This window comes from Gopherus flavomarginatus, chromosome 1 (assembly GCF_025201925.1).
Source record: "Gopherus flavomarginatus isolate rGopFla2 chromosome 1, rGopFla2.mat.asm, whole genome shotgun sequence".
In the NCBI taxonomy this organism is placed as follows: Eukaryota; Metazoa; Chordata; order Testudines; family Testudinidae; genus Gopherus; species Gopherus flavomarginatus.
The window spans coordinates 60669505-60691833 of record NC_066617.1 but is presented as its reverse complement, the minus strand read 5'-3'; the positions used below and the strand labels follow the sequence as shown (position 1 = coordinate 60691833).

Sequence of the window (22329 nt, the reverse complement as noted above, 5' to 3'; positions counted from 1 at the left end):
CAAAAGAGAAAAGAATAAGCATGCAACCTCCTGCTCTCGCCAACACAATTTGTTGTGAGTCAACAGAATAACAGGGGAATTTTAAATTTAAAAATACCAACATTTTATATACAGAAGCATAGCTGCTATATGAAATAAATAACATCCTATGGTGGGATCAACAAACTGCTTAAAATAAGATTCTATTAAAAAAACGGATTATTGTAATATATAGGTTTTTTTAGATGTGGAATTAGTTTATGGCAGGCCTGTACAACATGCGGCCCGCAGAGCCTCACTGTGCGGCCCGCGGGGAGATGCTAAATCCCCTGCACACGGCGCTCTGCAGGCAGCCCAGAGCCCTTTAAATCTCAGCCGCGGCCAGGAATCAAAGGGCTCTGGGCTGCCAGCAGAGATTCCCAGCCGCGGCTGGGATTTAAAGGGCTCAGGGCTTCCCACACTGCGGGCACCCCAGAGCCATTTGAATCCCGGACGCGGCTGGGATTTAAAGGGCTCCCCACGCTGCGGGCACCCCAGAGCCCTTTGAATCCCGGCCGCGGCTACGACGGTAGGGCCGGCTGGGATTTAAAGGGCTCAGGGCTCCCCGCGGCTGCCAGCAGCCCAGAGCCCTTTGAATTCCCGCCCGCGGCTGCTGATTGCCCCCATCCCCCGGACCCCTGCCTCAACTGCCCTCCAGGACTCCCACCCCCTATCTAAGCACTGCTGGTCCTTGTCCCCTGATACTCCTCTCCAGGGACCCTTGCCCCTAACTGCCCCCCAGGACCCCACCCTCTATCTAAATGCCACTGCTCCTTCTCCCCTGATTGCCCCCTCCCGAGACCCCTGCCCCTAACTGCCCCTTGGGACTCCAGCCCCTATCTAAGCCTCCCTTCTCCTTGTCCCCAACTGCCCCCTCCTGAGACCTCCCTCAACTTCCCCCTAGGACCCCAACCTCTACCTGTCCCCTGATAAACCCCTGGGACTCCGATGCTTATCCAACTGCTGCCTGTCCCCAGACTGCTCCCCTGAACCTCCGCCCCATCCAACCCCCACTGCTCCCTGTCCCTTGACTGCCCCCTGGAACCCGCTACCCTTTCTCCAACCCCCAGTCCCCTTACCGTGCCACTCAGACCAGCATGTCTGGCTCCATGCAGCTCCAGACACTTTGCTGCCATGCTCCCTTGCAGAGCCCACAGCCCCCCTCCCCCCAGCACCTGCCTTCCAGATTTGAACACCTCAAAATTCAGGAGTGTTCAAGCTCAGTTTGGGCAGCTGTTACTTCATTTCTCCCAAATCAAATATACTGATCCACTGTAACTTGCTGTAGAAAAAGTAAGATAAAATTGAGCAAGAAACACTTATTAGGACTGGAATTGCTATTTTCAACAGCTATTGGCTTTTTGTTTATTTTAAAAGGAAGACAGTGATATTGCATTGGCAAATTCCCCACAGAAAGAAAGAATAATAAAAAGGCACCTCAACTTTTCCTCATTTATGGAGGACAGTCTTATAATATGCATCCAGATATCCTCCAATCACACAAGGTGAAAATTGTTCCACTTTACTGCACCTCTGTAACCATATGGGAACTAATCCTGTCTGTGTTTTGTGCACATCCAAAATTCCTGCTGAATGACCCACCCTGGGAGCAAGTTACCAGTGACCCAGGGCTGGGGCGGCAGGAGGTGTGTGTGGGGGCACTGGTGGGGGGGAGCCCAGGGCTGGGGCAGCAGCGGGGTGGGGGAAGGGCACTGGTGGGGAGGAAAGGGGGAAGCCCAGCGCTGGGGCGGCACGGAGTGGGTGGGTGGGTGGGGGGGGGGGGAGAGCCCAGGACTGGGGTAGCAGGGAATTACAGGGGGGAGCCAGGAGCCGGGACGGGGGGCAACCAAAGTTTTTTTTGCTTGGGGCAGCAAAAAACCTAGAGCCGGCCCTGCCAGGTTCCCCGAGCTGCTGGAGCCCCGAGCCCTTTAATTTGACCCTGAGGGCTCCCAGCCACCTCTTCAGCTGGGAGCCCCTGGTTAATTTAAAATCCCCACCCCCAACCTTCCTTTTTGGCCCACAGCTGTTTTGGTGGGGCGGCGTTGGGGAAGGAGGGTTTGTTTCCGCAGGGCTGAGCAGCCCTGGGGCGGGGTGTTTCTGCGGGGCCGGGAGGTTTCAGCCCTCAGCTGTTTTCTTTGGAGTAATGTGGCTCTTGCCGCTTTACGAGTTGTGCAGGCCTGGTTTATGGCATGCCTTCAAAAAAGTGTTTTACAGTAGTGTGGTACTGTACACCATGTGACGTTTATAAATAGATCTTTGGAGCACATCCAAGTTTCTTATTAGTAAACCTTATTGCAACTATGCTGGTTCTACTTAACACCCAGTTAAGAGAGTTCATTAAAACCATCTGTCTTCATATACTATAATTATTTAAGATGATGTAATTAACAAACATATAATAAATTATAATTTAATATAATTTCCAATGTTTACATATCTAGACATAGCACCTGATGTTGTTCTTCATTAACTATTACACAAACTGCCTCAGTTTTAGGGGATAGCAAAACCAGAAAAGCTAGCTACTTTTGAATAAAAATTTCCAAGTATAATATTTCTGGACATCTGTCTGACAGAAAAGGTGAATACAAAGACCACAAAGCACAATTTTTGACACTTAACCTTGGTATACTTTAATATATGTCCAAGTTCCAATCATAAAAAGTAATGCCTATTTTCTTTATTCTCAATTTTATTCTTTTGGGAGAATCCATCTATTTGTATTTTAGCAATAAAAAAAATTTAATGGGAACTACTGTTACCCAATTTGGCACAAAATTAAAGTTATGTAAAAACTAGCTTAACACAAGACATGAACATAAAAATTCTTCTGCAATGTCTGTAATGCAAATATTGCTGCATTCAGTTGATATATTTGAAAGAAAGAAAGAAAGAAAGAAAGTTGAGCAGAAATCAGACTATAAACTGAAGTGGAACTAACTAGTCTAATCCCCCACCCACCACCGGCCATTTCTGTCACCTGGAAATCAACAGCAAAAATGAGCAAAACAAATCATTTTTTAAAATTCTTCAAATTTGAATAATATAAGTTATTTGAAACCTTCTTAAGGAAATCTGTTGTATTATATTAACATGATAGATTCCGCTTAAGCAAACATAATGAAATGTCAAATCCCTTTCAAATATATTATATTACACGCTACCGAGCACGATATTAATCTAGGATAGTGGTCTCCAAAGTGGGGTGCACGCACCTCACGGGGTGTGCAAGACGATTCACTGTGGCGGTGCGGCAGGAGGAGCGTCGCCGGGGGGGGGGGGGGAAGGAGGCGAGGGCGGCCGGAGGAGGGAGGGAACGAGTGAGCGGGGAAGCTGCCCCCGCCCCCAGGCAGGGCCACGTGGAACACAGGGGCTTTAGGGGCTGCAGGGCCCTGGGCTAAAGGAGCCCTGGCCTGCAGCTCTAAAGCCCTTTTTGGAATGCGGCCCTGAGTCCTCCGGCCCGTGGAGGAGCAGGGACAGCCGCACGCACAGCCAGTGGCCAGAAAGAAGCAGCGCTTTCCCCTTCAAAGCCAGCTGGAGAGAAGTGGCCACTTCTCTCTGGCCACTGGCTGTGCGGCTGCCCCTGCTCCTCCTGAGTCCTCCAGCCCGTGCTCGCAGGGCCACATTCCAAAAGGGGCTTTAGAGCTGCAGGTCAGGGCCCCGGGGCCACCTTAGCCCAGGGCCCTGCAGCCCCTAAAGCTCCTCTGTTCTGGTGGCCTTCTGGGAGCTGCCCACCCCCCCAGCAATTGCGGCCATAGGAGCGGTGCCGCGCTGCGCAGAGCCACTTGCACATCCCCTGCACCAAACAGGAGCTGCCCCAAGTAAGTACTCTGCACCTCCTGCCTTCCTGAGCCCTGAGCCTCCTCCCTCATCCCCGCTCTGAGCGCCCTCCTGCCCCATAACTCCCTCCCAGACCCCGCACCCCACCCTGAGCCACCTCCCACACCCTAACCCTAATCCAGACCTTGGAATCACTGTATCACAAAGTGTTAAACCAAGATTTTCAGAAATAATGAAGCATATTCAATCACTCATTATTAACAATTTTTTTTTGTGAGAGCAAAAGGTTTTTTGTATTGTTAATAAATAAAATACAATAAAAATATTTTAAAAATATTATTTCATCTTTATCTCATCCTTTTTTAATTTCTATTTTTTGTATGTTTTATAAAGTACATAATATATTAGTATAGTAGTACATTTATATAATTATACATAAATAAATATGCATATATTGGGGGTGGATGCTCAAAAAAAATTCTACTGATAGGGGTGCATGATCAAAAATGTTTGGAGACCACTGATCTAGGACACAGAAGAAGTGTTTACATATAATAGAAGTGTAGCCAGAAGTAATTTTGCTACACGTTAATATAGCATATCATGCCCTCTAGTGGAAAAATAAAATGTCTTATGCAAAACTAGCTACTATAATGTAAACTCTTAACTGAATCAAAGTTCTTCAGAGCTTCCAGCATCCCATAAACTTTCCCTAGGCTTCCAATGTTTCTGAATCACCAGCACATTTTCATAATCTATAGTATTTCTTTGCTGATTCCAGTCCTTAATAACTCCAGCATTGTTTTCTCTTGCCAAATAAGTTAAAGGACTTGTTCAAAATAATTCTTCAACCTTTGTCTATTTCTACAACACGTACTTCCTTTTTCTTAATGCTTTTCTTCCTACTTACCCCCAAGTTTTATCACAAACATCCTTGATTTAGTATCCTACTGTATTTTCTTAAAAGCAATAAACTGGAAAGTAGTTCAGAGTCGCATTCTGGTACAACCTATGCGAAAATCATTTTGATGCTTTAAGAGACTTAGACTATGTTACTGGCAGTGCACAGTTAAAAACAGTCTCATAATTCAAAATTACCTTAACAAAATCTCTATCAGTTTTCTCCTTCCATTCGTCTCCAAATACAGTAGAAAACGATCCTAAAGCTTTAAACATAAAAAAAAAATTAGTAAAAATGAGCTGAACATTTTCATTTGATTTTCTATCAATCAACAATGGAAATAAAGATTCAACAATACTACAGACCACTCAGAAGTTTTCTTTTTTCTTCGAATAATTCTGCAGTAAGATGTAGTAAACCACTGCAATTGCTACTGCCATACACTCAACTGACTGCTGTTGCAGTACTACAGTTTATTAAGGCACAAGAAAATATTTGAATGATCTAAACTTTGTGTACCCTTGCCTTGTACCTTAAAGAGCCATGACATGCTTTTCTAGAATTTTTTTGACAAAAGTATGAAGTGGTTTTCTAGTTTTAAACCTCATGTCAGCAACTAGTTTTTGCTTGTACATAGTAAAGATGTTCCCAGCTGTTTAGCATGGTGCCTAGGCAAAACTTCCCTTGAAGCTTTCAAGAAGCCAACACAATGGCTAGACAACACTACCACTTACTAAAATATTAGTATTTTACGAAGAAGCTTTATGATAATTCCTGGCTGCTTTGGTGGAACCAGTAAATAATATTACATCAAACTTTCTGGCCTATCACTACTTGGAAGCAACAAAGATTAGTTCACAGGATTTCCCTTGACAGGAAAATAACTGTTTTGCAGCTTGGAAGTCTGCGATTAGTGTCAATATGAAGTTGTATAAAACAGTACTGGGTTCACAGTATATTTTTATGTTACAATTTTCAGCTGAAAATAATGAAGCAGCATTTGACATCTTATAGAATCCAAGACCAAGGCTTTTACAGCATTTGGCATGCAAGGCCTAATTAAATATTTTGGGGATACAAACAAGTTATTTAAAACAATCCTACTGACAAGATGGGGAAAAAAGGTTTTATATTCCCATCATGTTCTTAGGTTACATAAGAGAACTGGAACTTAAAATGAAAAATGAATGTTAAAACACTGAGACAGTACTCCTGAAAGAGAGAGGCTGTCCTAACACATGCAAGATAAGAGTTATCTCAAACTTTCAAACTGGAATAAATCCTAAAAGGTTAACAAAATTGAGAAAAATCTAACAAGAAATGTTACATCACAAAAAAGAGAATTAACACAATTCACAAACAACAATGATGAAAACTATATATGCTCTGGAACAGGGGTCTCAAACACGTGGCCTGTGGGCTGCATGCTGCCCGCAGAGTTATTTGTGCAGCCTTCCAACCTCCCGCCTCCCATAGTTATTTCCTGCGGCCGCCAAGCTCCCCAGCACACCATGACCCTGCTCCTCTGCCTACTTCCAGGTGCTTCTCATTGCCAAACAGCTGTTTGGCGGAGCTTAGCATTTTCCTGAAGGGAGGTGGGGAGGAGCGGGAAGCCGATCACTCAGGGGAGGAGGCGGAGAAGAGGCAGAGCAAGGGCAGGGACTTAGAGAAAGAGGTTGGAATGGGGGTGGTGAAGGGGTGGAAAGAGGCGGGGGCAGGGGTGGCGCCTCCTGGAAGGGGTGGAGGGGAGCGGGGCCAGGGGCAGCAGTAGGGAGGTGTCAGTGATGCCGCCCTTGGGCCAATGTACTAGTCTTCATGTGGCTCTCATGGTCATTTGAGTCTGAGATCCCTGCTCTAGAAAATAAGTATTCCCTCATTACATGGGTAGGGAAATAGGACACATCTGTCTTTTGCATTGATCGAACTCTCACTGCTGGATGTATTACAGAGTAGCTGAAAATAAAATCTTTCTCCTAGTGGAAGAAAAGAACATGTCTTTTACAAACTTGCCTCTCTCAAATACCGAAGATTCTTCATTTGCTATTGTTAGCGATGGCCTAGAACTTTACCTCAAATACTTCTCAGCTGAGGAAGACCATAACAGAAAGAACTAGTACAAGACACCAGTGAAACAACTGTATGGAAACACAGGCTTGACCTTCAAAAGTTAATAATGGAGGACTAGCCCTGAGTGTCAAAAAAGGCATGAAACAAAAGAACATTCAAACCTTGCTGAAGCACCTTTCTCATTTCTGTAAAAACTACTTTGAAGAAGGAATTGTCCTGATCCTCAGCAGAGAGACCACTCAAATTCAGAATCTAAGGATGGGCCTCTGGGAAGGACTAATTAGGGGACTAAAATTAACTTCAGACACTCTTTAAACATTCCTTCCACTTGGGAGTCCTTGTAACTAGCCCAGTTGAAGACAATGTATTGGTCTGGTCAAAAGTGAAGGACATCCTATTAAGAAAAAACACAGTAAAAGGACAGACACACAACCCTAAAAATCTGAAAGAGAAATCAGACCAGTACTAATATATTACTGACATGAAAAATATTTTACATACTACAAATGATTAAGGAAATAAAAAAGTTGATAATATTTTTAAAAATGAGTATATAATGTGACTCACATATACTCTTCCCCACAACTGAAAACAAGTAAGAAGATAGTAATTTTTATGCACTATTTTGCAAGAATATGTACATGCATATGTGCGTGTGCACGCACACCCACACTATATCTATTATTAGGGGGATCCCAAAATTTTCTTTAGCTAAAGAACGCTCATTTGATGATTTATTTAGATAAAATTAACTTTGGAAAACATTACTATCTCTTGTTAGAGAAGCTTTGTACATAACAAAAATTAAAATAATGAACGATTCCTTTTTTTCCGTAAGTTAGGAGTAACATTTTATCCTATTGTCATTCAGTGAGATTACAGGATGGTTTGGTCATATATTTGCTTACAAAAGAACATAAAGCAAGGAACAAGGCGGCCTAACAGCCAACACACTGGTCAATCTACTCAGGAGAAATAATTCAGTATTGAAACAGTTTTGTGAAAGACAACTTCTTAAAATACTAAAAATGCAAGCAGGCCAATTAAATATTTCTTAAATCCAGACGGAGATCATTTTAATGATATTGAGGTCTGATTTCTAAATTTCACTGTGATTAGGAACTAACAAATCTTTTTTTTATCAGAATACAAACTCAGTGTGTCATTTCTATGAGATGCTTCTTTCTATTTTTAATATGTAATTTACATCAAAATGCACATCTTTTAAAAATCAACTAAGTCCTATGCATTCATCAGGAAAACAAACAAACACACACGTCCTGACATCAGAGCCTAAATGGAAATCTAATGCTAAACATTTATCACTTAACTCAAGTAATTTAAAAATACCACTGAAAACCCAATTCTTGAGTTTCACTAAATTAAACTGTTAAATGATAAAGTCTCAAAACACATATATGCTAGCTGAATAAAAAGGTAATTTTAATATTCAAACCCTGATGTGAAGCACACGTTACGAAATAATTAAAAAAGAAAACTAAGTATCAAGTTAATTTCTCTTCAGTAAATTATTTAAAATTTACTATAAATTAAGAATGATTATTCAAAATTGAAAGAAGCTACAAAAATATATTTGCAGCTTTCCTGCTCAGATATTAAAAATGTTATATACAGTAAAAATAGAATTCAACTTAAAACTTACTGTCATCAAATACCCCAGCATTAGCAAGCAGTAGAGTGATGATTTTAGGGTCCTTTTCAAGCTGCATGACATGCTTGCTTTCATTTGACAGAAGAGTGCACACATTAATAGCAAAGTCCACTTCATTGGGGAGTCCAGATAACAGTGAAAGCACCAATTTATTATAGTCATTTGGCGAATTAAAGTCCATAGACAGCCCATAGCTTTGACGAAGATAATCTAACCAAGACAAAAAAAAGAAAGTGAGAACAATGTTTCTGCAGCCAAACTAATAAAATGAATATTCTGGCTGACACAGTAAGTAAAATATCAATAATTCTCTTTAATTTAAATAATTCATGGCATTAAACCAACTTTTCCAACATTTCATTTTTTTTTTCCATTTTCTTTTGGGCCAGAACATTGAGACCATTCCCATCGGATGTGGATCTTGCCAGTTAGTTATTCATTTCAGAACAGAACATTGCAATATATGCTCTACTAGAGGACAACCTTGAAAACCACTCAAACTTCAGCTAGGACAGAATGCAGTCCAATTATTTAGAGTTACAATATTATTTATTTGTATTATCATACCACCTAAGAGTCCATGGCCTAACTGTACTAGGTGCTGTACAAATACAGAACAAAAAAAGACAGTCCCAGTCCCAAAGAGTTTGCAATCTAAGTAGACTGCATTGGCATCAAATTTGTGTCTGTGTTCCAGTAAAGATTTGCATTTTGATCTGAAGAACCCCATATGGTATGGATTCTCTGGCTACATTACGGACCATCTGGCTCCTCAAGTTGTAACCCAGAAATTGAGATCAGCAGAACCCAGATTTAAACATTTGTGAGCTACACGGAGACCATTATTGGTGAAAACTCTGAAATTTGCTCCTTAACTTGGCCTAATAGATCCTGAGTTTGTTGATTTTCAAAGAATATCACTTCAAGGCCTATCTGTCTGTTTACCCAAACTCTGGAAGAGCTGGGGTTATTTACGGATTTGGAGGTTTTCTTGTTTTTTGGGTAACAGGAGAAAATATTTTATGTTAGATAATGATTTGACTGACAAAGTGTTGATGTTTTTTAATAACACTGTAAATGCATTTAAAGACTGCCCCAGTTAAAACAGGCAAAATTAAAATAAATATCACAACAATCTTTTTCTCAAAAATTTAATTTACCTGACACACTGTGTTGCTGGTAATTGTAGGAAGATGGAATTGCACCTATAGGAAGTTGTGGCTTTGGATTGCCTGGTTGTACCTCATCATCGTCCTCCCCAAAATGATGCACTTTCTCGTACTTTTCTAGATAGCTGAAATTAAGACAGCAAAGATTTTTAATATTTATCATGCAACTAACACTCCTGTCCTCTAAGAGTTGAACTGCTGAAGGAAACAGTAGCAACTGTAGAAAAAGAGGTTTATTGAAAGCAATAGTTAAACTGTGGTATAAGATACAAAACCATGAATCAGACTAACAAAAGGCGATACAGGCAGGTAAGTGAAATCATGATTTAGATATGAAATTTGTTTATATTTGCCAATAATACTCCTTGGCTAAAAATTATAGTATAACTAGCCACCTTGTAACTAAGCTCATTTTCTTTTTCTGTGGATCAGTTTTTGCTTTTGTTACCCGACATATTTTTATATGTGCTTTTATTACCTGCAGGTAGAAGTACTTACACATAAATTACTACAAGAAATTGCACCAGAAATATTTTACATAGTTTACCATTAGAAGCATAATATGGTAAGGGGTAGGCAACACAGACATAATCAACAGGTTAAAAACAGTGGTTCATAAAGAAAATACTAGAAATATAAATATAATAAATTCAACATGTGGACACTGAAAATGCTAAGTAAGACTCAGTAACAAGCTGAATGACACTATTGGAACTCCGTTAGAATCTCTCATGCAGTAATGCAGACAGAATGTGATATTTTATGAGGTGATAGGCTATGTCAAAAGGGGCAGAAAAATAGAAACAGTCATGGCTGGATACATCAAATTGGTGGTAATAAGACAAACTGTTAATGTGTACAGTAACTCCTAGCGTAACACTGTAGTTATGTTCTTGAAAAATGCAATTTTAAGTGAAACAATGTTAAGTGAATCCAATTACCCTATAAGAATTAATGTAAATAGGGGAGGGGGTTAGGTTCCAGGGAATTTTTTTTCATCACACAAAAGGCAAAAAAAGAATATTTTCATAAAGAGACAGTAGGGTCTGTCTGTTTGATGGGAAGAGCTGGAGGAGGGGAGGGAAGCCTTAAGGGAAGGGGTGGAGTAGGGACAGGCACATGCTCACCATAGCATTTGACACTGTGAGAAAGGGCGCTAAATTGTGGGCTTCTAGGTAATGATAACACTTCTGGGTTTTGACCTACAGGTGGGGGGTATTCTGGGTTCTGACTTGTAGGGGGAGGTATTCACATACTTTTCATTGATCAGAAAAACTGAATGCCTTTTCTGGGATCTGAAACTTCATAGTCACTTTTTGTGGACCCCTTAGAAAGTCTGCGGACCAGTTGAAAACAACTGGCCTAATTTTAAGCATGTCACTATTCTCATTTATTTTAATGGGACTACTCACATGCCTAGAATTACAACCATGCTTAAATTCCTTGCTGAACCAGAGCCTAAAACAAGCAAACATATCTTTAAATTTCAACCAATATAATTTTCATAATAAAAAGCTTTATTAAAGGTTTAAGTAAATCTCATAAGAGGAAGAAAATTAAGAGTTAAAAAAGGCTGTGAGTAGGTGTTGCATAAAACAATTATGATTAATCAGACGTACAGCACTTTGGACACATAAAGCACTATGTAAATTATAAATATTATTAGATAACCCACTGCTGGGAAATCATCTTTATTACATAGGCTTCATATGGTGAGTCAAGGACCTAGCAGAAATCTTAACTATATCACTTTGCTTTTGCTAATTAAAATAAATTTATATTTGAACACTGTTGCTTCTATATTTCTTCAAAATACAGATCTTCACTGATGCTATTTACCTTTTCATTTAATGTCTGAAAAAGAGCAGACCCCAAAATATTGAGTAACTGAATTTTCTTTACACTTAATGTCAAATGTCAGCATTCCCCCCACACACCCACCCCATAATCAGGACTTAAATTTTCAGTTCTTCCCTTACAGCTCATTTTCCTTCCGCTTCTCACTTCTTTCCCTCCCCTTGAGCCCTTTAATCAAAATTTCAGCCAAATACTATTTATAACTTTCATATGTCAAGAGGTGCTTTTTAGCATGTGCATTTTCACAACTCTACTCTGAGCAAAATGAAAACATGACTGCAGCTCCTTTTTAAATAACTTCACTCTTTGCTGGAGTGATGGGACATTTAAAAAGACTAATACTTTACAAAAAACCACACAATTACATACTTTTTCAGTATTTCCTCTCCTTCCATTGTATTTTACCAAAAGAGATGCATCACAATAGAAGCTTTACTTTTCATTATAATCAGCCACCATCAAAATGTATTGCTCCAATCACTTCCATTCCCTAGCAATGAATTGTTATGCATCCTATACTTAGTGTTGCATCACTAGATGCATTAGGCAGGAAGAATACAAAGATCGGAGGGACCAATTTTTGTTTTCCAAGGCTTTGTTTACTTTATAACTTTTAACCAATTTTCTGGTAATCTTTTTTAAATTGTTAATGCATTTTTTTAAAAGAGAACATAACAACCATGTGCAAACTCTGCACAAGAGGTAGCCCTGAACAACTCATGGGATCAAATGGTTTTAAAGTAATGGGGAGAGATGTACTGAATAACTATGTAAATTGGTTTTCCAGTAATACAAAAATTACCAGAATGGCATCAATAAATAAATGCAAAGTGGTTACTTCTAAATAAACAGTGAGATTTGATACATTCATTGCCAAGTGTACATGGCTAAAAAAGAGCACAAAGCTGTACTAGAATGGTTGACCATTCAGACTGACAGACAGGAAACAGTGTGATGAATCGTGGGTTACTTGTCCCATAATTTCACACATTCCAAAATATACCTGAACTGGTTTTCCAGAGGAACGATTTAGATTCTCTAATGTGGCTTTAAAACAAGGTTTGAGATGAACAGGATAAAGCATTAATCTCCAAATGTGAAAGTTAAGAATTTATGCTTTTATATGATCTGAAAAAAAATCATCTTTCCAGTCAAACAAAGCATTCATTTTTAGCTCTGGGAGTTTTGCAAAATATGTAAACTTAGATCATGTTCCGATTACCATCTTCTTTGAATCCAGAAATTATTTAGTGACCTCCAGCTGAAGAACCATTGGAGTTAGACATGAGAGCTTTATATCATCTTTCAGTGTAAATTCCCAGCTTTCTGAGTTAGAGATTAGTACTTTATATTCAGATTAGGGCTGTCGAGATTAAAAAAATTAATTGCAGTTAAGGACACTGTTAAACAATAATAGAGTACCATTTACTTATTTTTTTTGCATGTTTACTACACTTTCAAATATATTAATTTCAATTACAACACAGAATACAAAGGGCACAGAGCTCACTTTATATTTATTTTTATTACAAATATTTGCACTGTAAAAACAACAAAAATATTTTTCAATTCACCTCAAACAAGTACTGTAGTGCAATCTCTTTATCATGAAATTTGAACTTACAAATGTAGAATTATGTAAAACTTTAGAACGTACAAGTCCACTCAGTCCTACTTTTTAGTCAGCCAGTCACTCAGACAAACAAGGTTGGTTACACTTTGCACGAGATAACGCAGCCCACTTCTTGTTTACTATGACACCTGAAAGTGAGAACAGGCATTCGCATGGCACTGTTGTAGCTGGTGTTGCAAGATATTTACGTGCCAGATGCACTAAAGATTCATATGTCCCTTCATGGTTCAACCACCATTCCACAGGACATGCCTTCATGCTGATGATGGGTTCTACTCGATAACAATCCAAAAAAGTGCGGACAGATGAATGTTCATTTTCATCCTCTGAGTATGTCACTAGCAGGTTGATTTTCTCTTTCGGTGTTCAGGTTCTGTAGTTTCTGCATCGGAGATTTGTTCTTTTAAGACTTCTGAAAGCATGTTCCACACCTCGTTCCTATAAGATTTTGGACAGCACTTCAGATTCTTAAACCTTGGGTTGAGTACTGTAGCTATCTTTAGAAATCTCACATTGGTACCTTCCTTGCATTTTGTCAAATCTGCAGCAAAAGTGTTCTTAAAATGAATATGTGCTGAGTCATCATTCGAGACTACTATAACATGAAATATATGGCAGAATGCGGGTTAAACAAAGCCAGAGACATACAATTCTCCCCCAAGGAGTTCAGTCACAAATTTAATTAACATGTGATTTTTTTAAATAAGATTCATCAGCATGGAAGCATGTCCTCTGGAATGGTGGCTGACGCATGAAAGGGCATACGAATGTTTAGCATATCTAGCACATAAATACCTTGCAATGCCAGCTACAAAAGTGCCATGTGAACATCTGTTCTCGCTTTCTGATGACATAAATAAGAAGTGGGCAGCATTATCGCCCATAAATGTAAACAAACTTGTTTGTCTTAGTGATTGGCTGAACAAGAAGTAGGACTGAGTGGACTTTTAGGCAATAAAGTTTTGCTTTTTTTTTTTGTTTTTGAGTGCAGTTATGTACCTCGCCAAAAAAATCTACATTTGTAAGTTGCACTTTCACAATAAAGAGATTTCACTACAGTACTTATATGAGGTGAACTGAAGATATTATTTCTTTTACCTTTTTTACAGTACAAATATTTGTAATAAAAATATATAGTGTACACTTTGAATTCTGTGTAGTATTGAAATCAATATATTTGGAAATGTAGACAAACATCCAAAAATATTTAATAAGTTTCAATTGGTATCCTATTGTTTAACAGTGCAATTAAAACAAAGATTAATCGTGATTAATTCTGTTGAGTTAATCACGTGAGTTAACTGTCATTAATCGACAGCCCCTAATTCAGATACATTACTATTGGCTGCTAAAAATCACAAGGGCAAAAACTACCTCAGAGGTGCCTAGATGGTGAATCAGCCTACATATTTTTAGGGACACTAAATATTTCCAACCTCTGTTCTGGATAAATTAATAAGCAAATGTCAGTCCCTGGCAACTATTCTAATATTTTTTCAATTAAAAAAATATTGCTGTGCTCTAACTTTAAAAAACCCAAAAGATTAAGAAAATCCAATGCTATGGAAATTTGATTTCTTACTCAGCTTCAAATTCAAATCACTCACTTGTCTCCTGAAGCAAGTTAAAAAAACAAACAAAAATAACCAAAAAGCAAAACAAACAAAAAATAAAATAAAACCAGGTAAGTAAGTTTGTATTAGTTTTTCCATCATTGTCACAATAAGGAAGAAAGGGTATATTAAAACCTGGCCTGTTAAAGACTGCTTTCACTCCCAATATTGATAGCAAAGGAGACAAAATCAAACTCTGGTCCTGAAGACTCTTATGCACATGCTGAATTTTACTTCCATAAGGCCTCACACAAAGTCCACTGAAATCAAGGAAACTTACCCCACTGATTTAGCATTAGGTTCATGAGTATTCTCAATTATCTCAGTGGGATTACCCCTAGTAATAAAATGAAGCCTGTGTTTTCAGGATTGGGGGACCTGCCTTAATCTTACATTTCCTGATTTTTGCTGGTTTGCCTCAAAAGCTCAGCATTATTTAAACATTTTTACTATTAAATATAATAATAATATTGCATAGAACAGTGTTTTCCAAACTTGGGATGCCGCTTGTATAGGGAAAGCCTCTGGCGGGCCGGGACAGTTTATATACCTGCTGCGTCCACAGGTCCAGCCGATCGCAGCACCAATTGGACGCGGTTCGCTGCTTCAGGCCAATGGGAGCTGCTGGAAGTAGCGGACACTAAGTCCCTCACCCCACGCTGTTTTCCGCAGCCCCCATTGGCCTGCAGCAGTGAACCGCGGCCAGTGGGAGCCGCGATCAGCGGACATGGCAGGTAACCAAGCTGGCCCGGCCCACCAGGGGCTTTCCCTACACAAGCGGCATCCCAAATTTGGGAAACACTGGCATAGAAGAATATAAAATGCGTATTCAGAAGCCCACCCAGTAATAAGAGTAAAGTGGCAGTTGCAGCCACAAGTCAAAGACATAATCTAGGATCTGAGAAGGCAACTTAAAGCTACTCTCCCTACTCAGGGCCATCCCTACCCAGATGTAGCTGCATGCTGCTCCAGCCCCACCCACACTCCACCCCTTCCCCAAAGCCCCCCTGCACTTACCTGAGGACTGCAGCATGGGGCAGACCTGCACTCACCAGCAGGGGTAAGTGGAGCGACCCAGCCCCAGCCTGCTCCGCTCCCCTGGCTCCCAGCCATGCAGCTGGTGAGTGCTGAGGGGCAGTTCCCCCCTGACCCCCAAGCCTGGGAGCCAGGGGAGCAGAGTGGAGTGGGCTGGGGCTGGGTCACTCCACTTCCTGCTGCCCTGTGAGTGAGGGGTCGAGCCTGGGGTCGAGCCCGCCCTGCACTCACTAGGTGGCAGGAAGTGGAGTGACCTGACCCGAACCCACTCTGCTCGGCAGGCTGGAGGGCGTTCGCACCCTCTCCCCCGTGGAAGCTTGGGGCCCTAGTCAGCTCCCCCCCCAGGAGGCCTGGGGGCTGCGTAGGGCACCAAAATGGCTAGGGATGGCCCTGTCCCTACTCCTGGGTATAGTGTTCTGTGTTGTCTCTCCTGAGAGGTACAGAACAGAATTTAGTTTGTCGTCATCCGTTTTTCAATTTGGAAGTAGATTATCATCTCTCTGGTCAATAGCAAAAGCCACACAACATACAAAGTACTGAAACATGGGGAAATTAAATGCCTAATTTTTCAAAAGTGACTAGGGATTTTTTGAGTGCACAACCACAGTTGCCTGATTTTTAGATGACAAGTGCTCAGTACTTTCTGAAAATGAGGTCTCCTTTAAAATAACCTCAAGTCGGGCACCCATAAATGAAGAAACCAAAGTCATTGGTCACTTTTAAAAATTTAAACCAACATGTATTATGCAAATTTCTACTTAGACTAAACAGCAGAAATACAAACGATCTTTATTCATTTTCAAATTATCACTGCAAAAACCTTAATTTTCTAATTAGAAACAAAACCTTTAAAAAGTGTACTTTTATTTACAAAAGTCAAATTATACGTCCATATTTCTGAACGAAAAAAAGTTTGCAACCTGATTTTTAGTTTTATAAAGTTATGTTACTAAAATAGGTTATTGTTTTAATTAAAATTATGAGGAAATTAGCTTTATGAAAGTGACTAATATTTTGCCTATTTAGACTACATATTTCAATAACATAAAGCAGCTTCTTATTTTATCAGAAAGTGTAAATAAAACTTGTATTAAGAAATTTGAAAAGCAGTTAACAGGAAGAAATCTAGATGGTATATGAGCCAGTTGCATATGGAATTTACCACAGAATAGGTATGTACAGTTCTCAAGCTGTGGTCTGTGGTGCTGTGTGAAACTGTTTCTCTCATAATACCATATCCAACTGTATGTCTGTAGGTTTTTTGTACTACACCCACCAGCTTTTTATCTGAGTAAAACATGTCAATCTTCAAACAGTCTTCTTGCTATTTGTAGACCTATTCTAAGACTTTAAGTTTTCCTTTAGAGTTTTTTTTTTGACCAACTAAATCAGGACATGAAAAGTTGACTACACGCCTACCACCCAAGGGCTTACACAACAGATGAGGAAGTCCAACCAGATATGTCTAAGCCAACATTCTAGTGAAAATCCCAGCTTCCTCTTATCTTTACTTTCAGCTACCAAGAAAAGAAAAAGACTTAAAATTCTTATCAGAGTGCTGCACCCGAGACTCTGCACCTGAAACTCTCTTTTTCTTACCAACCTCTATCTAGCCTACATCTGAAGGAATTAAATAGCATCCTCCCCTTCACCTCTGTTGGAAGAGAGGAGTCGCTCTCACTTTCTCTCCCCACCTTTCACTGCTACCTACTTAGTGTTCCGTCCCCAGCAGCTACCTGATTATCTGGAGGGAAGGGGGAAACTTCTCAGTGAGGTATGGATGTCGCGCTATTCGGTATTCTGGCTGTTGTGCATATATTGACGGCAGTGGGAATCACTATATGCCTTTCTTACCGTTTGAGCCTCACTTTTGAGCCTATCCCCACATATATGGCTCCAAGTTACTCCCTAGTGAGTAGCCCCAAGTCCTGCCCCTGCTGCTGCTCCTAACTTTTCTTAGTAGCAATCGAGTGAAAATGAAGTTTGCTTACATGTAACTGAAGTTCTTTATCCTAAGTCTCTATATATTCCCATTGTGGCATATGTACTTTGATCCAACAAGTGGGAACATGCAGAAACCACTTGAAGTGGGATGATTCTTGTCAGTTTCAGTGTTGCCCAGATGATTTTGAATAGGAACATTGAAGCTGACCAGACTTGTTTGTTTCTCTGCAATTGCTTAATAATGCAATGAACAGCAGAAGCACTACAGCAGTCTATCTGCAGATTCAGGAAGACTGCACTGTCAGTTCATGTTTAGTTCATACCTAAGTTATTTTATTAACCTAGAAAGGCTAGAAACTTTTTTTTTCTTAATGAAAGCTTAAATTCTGTAGAAATTGATGGCTTAGCCCGCTTCCTCCAAACTCTCCATGGTCAAAAAGTTTTTCTTGCTATTGGCAACTAGTTTTCAAAATCTGAACTCAACTGAAATTTTTTGCATTCCACATGGCTGCTTCATGGCTTTCTTGGATGCTTCTGTGGTGAAAATTCAACTCTGATCAAAATCTGCAAACAGCATCAAATTATTTTCAAGCTTCTGAGGTATCTTGAGCCACCTACTTTACAGAATCTCCAAAAGAAGCCTGATGCTTACAACGGCAGAGGCTAGAATGGAATAAAATTTTTTAAATAATTTGTTTAATACATCTCTTTCTGAAATAAAACAATTCACTGATCTGCCCAGAGGCCAGGAAGTAGCAATTCTGCAGGTTTCCAGTAATGTTGCAAACTCGAAGAAATTTTTTTTAAGTTTCACTTTTCTTTTTTGCACTGAAAGATACAGTGCAAATCACAGCACAAAGATGACAGCAGAGAAGAGCACTGCCAAAGGCATCCAAAGTTAGGGCAGCCAAGCCATATGTGCATTTTTTGATGACACATTAGCATATCCACTGTCAAGACAAAAACAAGGGAAAGAAGAACACAAAGATCCCAAATCCCAGAATAATCTACCCCAATGGGGTAATAAATACAGAAAGAGCCCTCAAAGTAGCTCTTGTAGCCAATTTCCACAAGATGACAGAGCAAATGCTGCTACTTGTGGAACAAATGTACATCAGAAGGGGAGACGAGTAAGATTAAAGATGAAGGAAAGAAAGAGAAGTTGGAGGAAACATAGCAATGACAGGAAGGATAAGAGAAGAGAGCAGATGTTTACTGCCATGATGGAGACTTCTGAGTGTTCAGTGATAAGCAGATCTTTGACTTGAACATGGATATCTATGATAGTTTGAATTTCCTGCTGAATTTTTTAGGTTGCTTGTTAGATGGGAAGAGAGTGTCTTCTTAGTGGCATATTTTCCAGGAAAGCGCTATATTTCTGCTGTGTTTGGGTCAGTACCGTCTACCTGTCAACATAAAAAGTTGTCTGCTGTGCTGTTGAAGCCATGTAGGTCCAAGGATATTAGAAAGACAAAGTGTGTAAAGTAATATCTTTTATTGAACCAACTTTCGCTTTCAAGCTTACACAGGGCTCTTCTTCAAAGCTTCTCTCTCTCATCAACAAAAAAGTTAGTCCAATAGAAGATATTACCTCACCCACCTTGTGTCTCTACCAAAAAAGTTGGCTTTTGTTGTTTTGATTTTTAAATTCATGTCTCCCTTTCTGTACAGCAGCTCTACTATAGATATAAGCTTCATAATTAGGTTGTACATAGGTTGATAAGGATTTGAAGGTAAACATATAAGTGTTGGAGAAAGAAGGGAAAATTAGTTTTCTTATTTTAATATTGGTTTCTTCTAGAAGAGATCCACTGCTTTAGACGGATGTCATAACCTCAAAGTATTTTTGTTCATGTCAGTGGAATGGAGGCACAAACTCCCATTTTTCATATTTTTTTTTAACCTATAAGTTCCTCCTGTTGGAAGGATTGCTTAAGCAAATAAACCTTCCCTAGGCAAATACTTCATACAACTAGAACAATTAGCATTTACAATAGGGTTACAATGCAGTTTAAATGGAAAAAATAAACATAACTGTTGTGTTGATATAATCAATGTGCCATTTTGGCCCTATTTGGCATTTCCTGCTATCCTGAATTGAAGATTCAAAACAAAAGAATCACATGCTAGATTAGCCTACAAGGAATACTTCATAAACTGAGGGTGCGCCTGTTCAGAGCACTGGATTCATATTAAGGGAAAACAAAATTACAGTAGGTATGAAAACCTTTAAATAGTTGTTAATGAGGATTCTGGGATAGGCATATTATTGTAACATTTTATACAGAGAGCTCTATTACACCTTCAATTTTGGAGACTGTTTCTGGGCCGCACTAGCTGTATACATTTAATAAAAGCCTTAGAATGATGAGTCCTACTCCTCTTAATCTTTCTTCCCCAAACCAACACTTTTAGTAAAGTAATGACAGAGAGCATCCTTATCTGATTTCTTTGTCTGACACTGGTAGTCAGTGAATTTCCAAATCCACATTCAGGTTGTCCGGCTAGAGCACCTCTTTGCTTCATTCTAGGCATTTACATAGCATTCTCCATTCTGTTCACAGAGGTTATGAATCATAAGCAGCAAGGACAGTCAAAATGTAATATGGGTAATTGCTGTTCACATGACATCTCCACCTTCCCTTCAGTTGTCTAAAAACACCACTCTGTTGCTGTTGAAGTGACAGCTAAAGTGCTGCTTATCATCCTGGTCTTGGATTCATCAAGCAAGACAGCAAAAGGTTGGCAGGATTCTGGGATCTGGATAAGAAATCCTATAATCTTGGGTTTCCAAAAGGGTTAACCCGTTCTGTAAAAACACCCGCGTACTTTATGTCAGCAGCAAGGGCTGATACAGATTAGACGAGCCACCTGGATTTCCCCAAACTGCGCTGATACAAAAATATCAGCATAGCCTGGCAGGTGTGTATGCATTAAACAGAAATCACACACAATTATGTCTAGGAAAAGCTGTATGCATGCACTGAAACTGTTTTTGCTCTAATTGGGTGTGAGAGTACCCAGCTGCTCCTCAGAGCAGGGACTGTGTTAATTCTGAGTCTTGCCTACACTAGAGAATTATATTATGTGGCTGATCCAATGCAAGTTGCAACAGTTCAAGGCACCCATGCTAGTCATCCTGTTTCAGGTAAACTATAACCCTGCATCTGTACATAATACTCCCTGCAAACGCTGCAGCAGCATTGGATTATGGGAATTTATCCCATAGTTCTTAGTAGCGCACTGTGCAGCAAATGCATAACTGGCAATACTATAATGAATGTGTCCACAGTATAAGAAAGTTTGCAATAAACATATTTATATTAGAATACATTTAACTAAAAACAGCTTATATATTACACAACATCTATACTGTATAAAAAAATCTGTTTTAAAATATTTAGGTTGTTAACAATTGATGACAAATGCAACCTTAATTTTGCAGCCTTGTGAATATACATTATGATATCGTCTTTAATTACACAATCACATACTATTTTTTCCACAAGAGTGCTGCCTCATTCAATACACAGGGTGGGACGGCGCTCAGGTTGTTTAACCTGTATAATATGTAAATATACAACCACGTATGTTTTTCAAATAAGAAATACAGAGATTCTTTACAAAATATAAAAATAACCCTGAATTGTATAAATTATCATTCCTACAGTTCAATAATTCAAAACATAGCCAGTGATTAAAATAGATTTTAAAGCCTGGGGAATATTTTCCATTAAAAATTACTTATTCATTTTGCCAAATACAAGCATCTACAAGAAGCTGCTAAAAACTTACAAATATAAAAACACATATTAGAGATGCTAAAAACACTCCAGAGATTCTTTTTGCTCAGGAGATTTTAAAATTTGATTCAAATATTAGTATGCTCAATTTCTTGTGTGCTTTCACCATCACAAATATAATTACCAAGTGCTAAGAATGTATTTATGTAGTCATGCATCTATTTGTACGAAGATCTGTTAGCCCAAGTGTATTTCTAGAATTTAAATGGAAGTTGTATATGGCTGGCAATAGTTTATAAATTTTTAGTCTTTTCCCTTATTGTACATTACAAAAACAAATTCTGATCCGAACAGTTAAATTACATACATATCAAATACTAAATTAAGTATAAAAAGAACATTTTAATATGTTTCAAAGCAGATAAATCTCAAATAGGTATTAACTATAATTTACTAATTATTCCTCATTTGTCTCTTTTGAATATTGTACATATTCTAATTATAGTACTAGAAGCTTTAAAAAGCAAAGGAAAAATCCATATTACTACAGTGCAAGCTTTCCTATTATGTTCTGTTGGTGACATGAGCTTGGAGGGTCACTTAGTTTCTATGGTAGTTCAGTCCCGGGCCTCTCCTAAATTTAAACGGAAAATTATACTAAGTAGTATCAAATTATGGAGGTGATTATTTGTTGTCTTTAGTTCATGACTATTTTTTAACATAGAAATAGACACAGCTAAGGTTCCCGGTAGGGAAAACAAAAAATAAAGCAGAACTTCCCTTTTGCATTTTCAAGGGCCTCATTAAAAATTATCAGAAAAACTATTCCAACTATAAATAGCATGGTTTTGTGAAAAATGTGAATAATTTAGCTTTTCTTCTTATATGCCATCATAA

The 22329-nt window shown here is 39.2% G+C and overlaps 1 protein-coding gene across 3 annotated transcripts in view; it reads right to left on the bottom strand.

Moving 5' to 3' along the window:
• Nucleotides 1–22329, bottom strand: part of ARID2 (AT-rich interaction domain 2) — a 165731-nt gene that overhangs the window by 70744 nt on the left and 72658 nt on the right. For all 3 annotated transcript variants that reach the window (XR_007772046.1, XM_050936013.1, XM_050936014.1), the window contains 3 exons: nucleotides 9599–9732; nucleotides 8430–8648; nucleotides 4897–4964 (listed from right to left, as the gene is read on the bottom strand). Coding sequence is in view for 2 of the 3 variants with exons in the window: in XM_050936013.1 (XP_050791970.1) it covers nucleotides 4897–4964; nucleotides 8430–8648; nucleotides 9599–9732 (421 nt within the window). In the remaining variant the exon portion in view is untranslated. The remainder of the gene's footprint in view (nucleotides 1–4896; nucleotides 4965–8429; nucleotides 8649–9598; nucleotides 9733–22329) is intronic.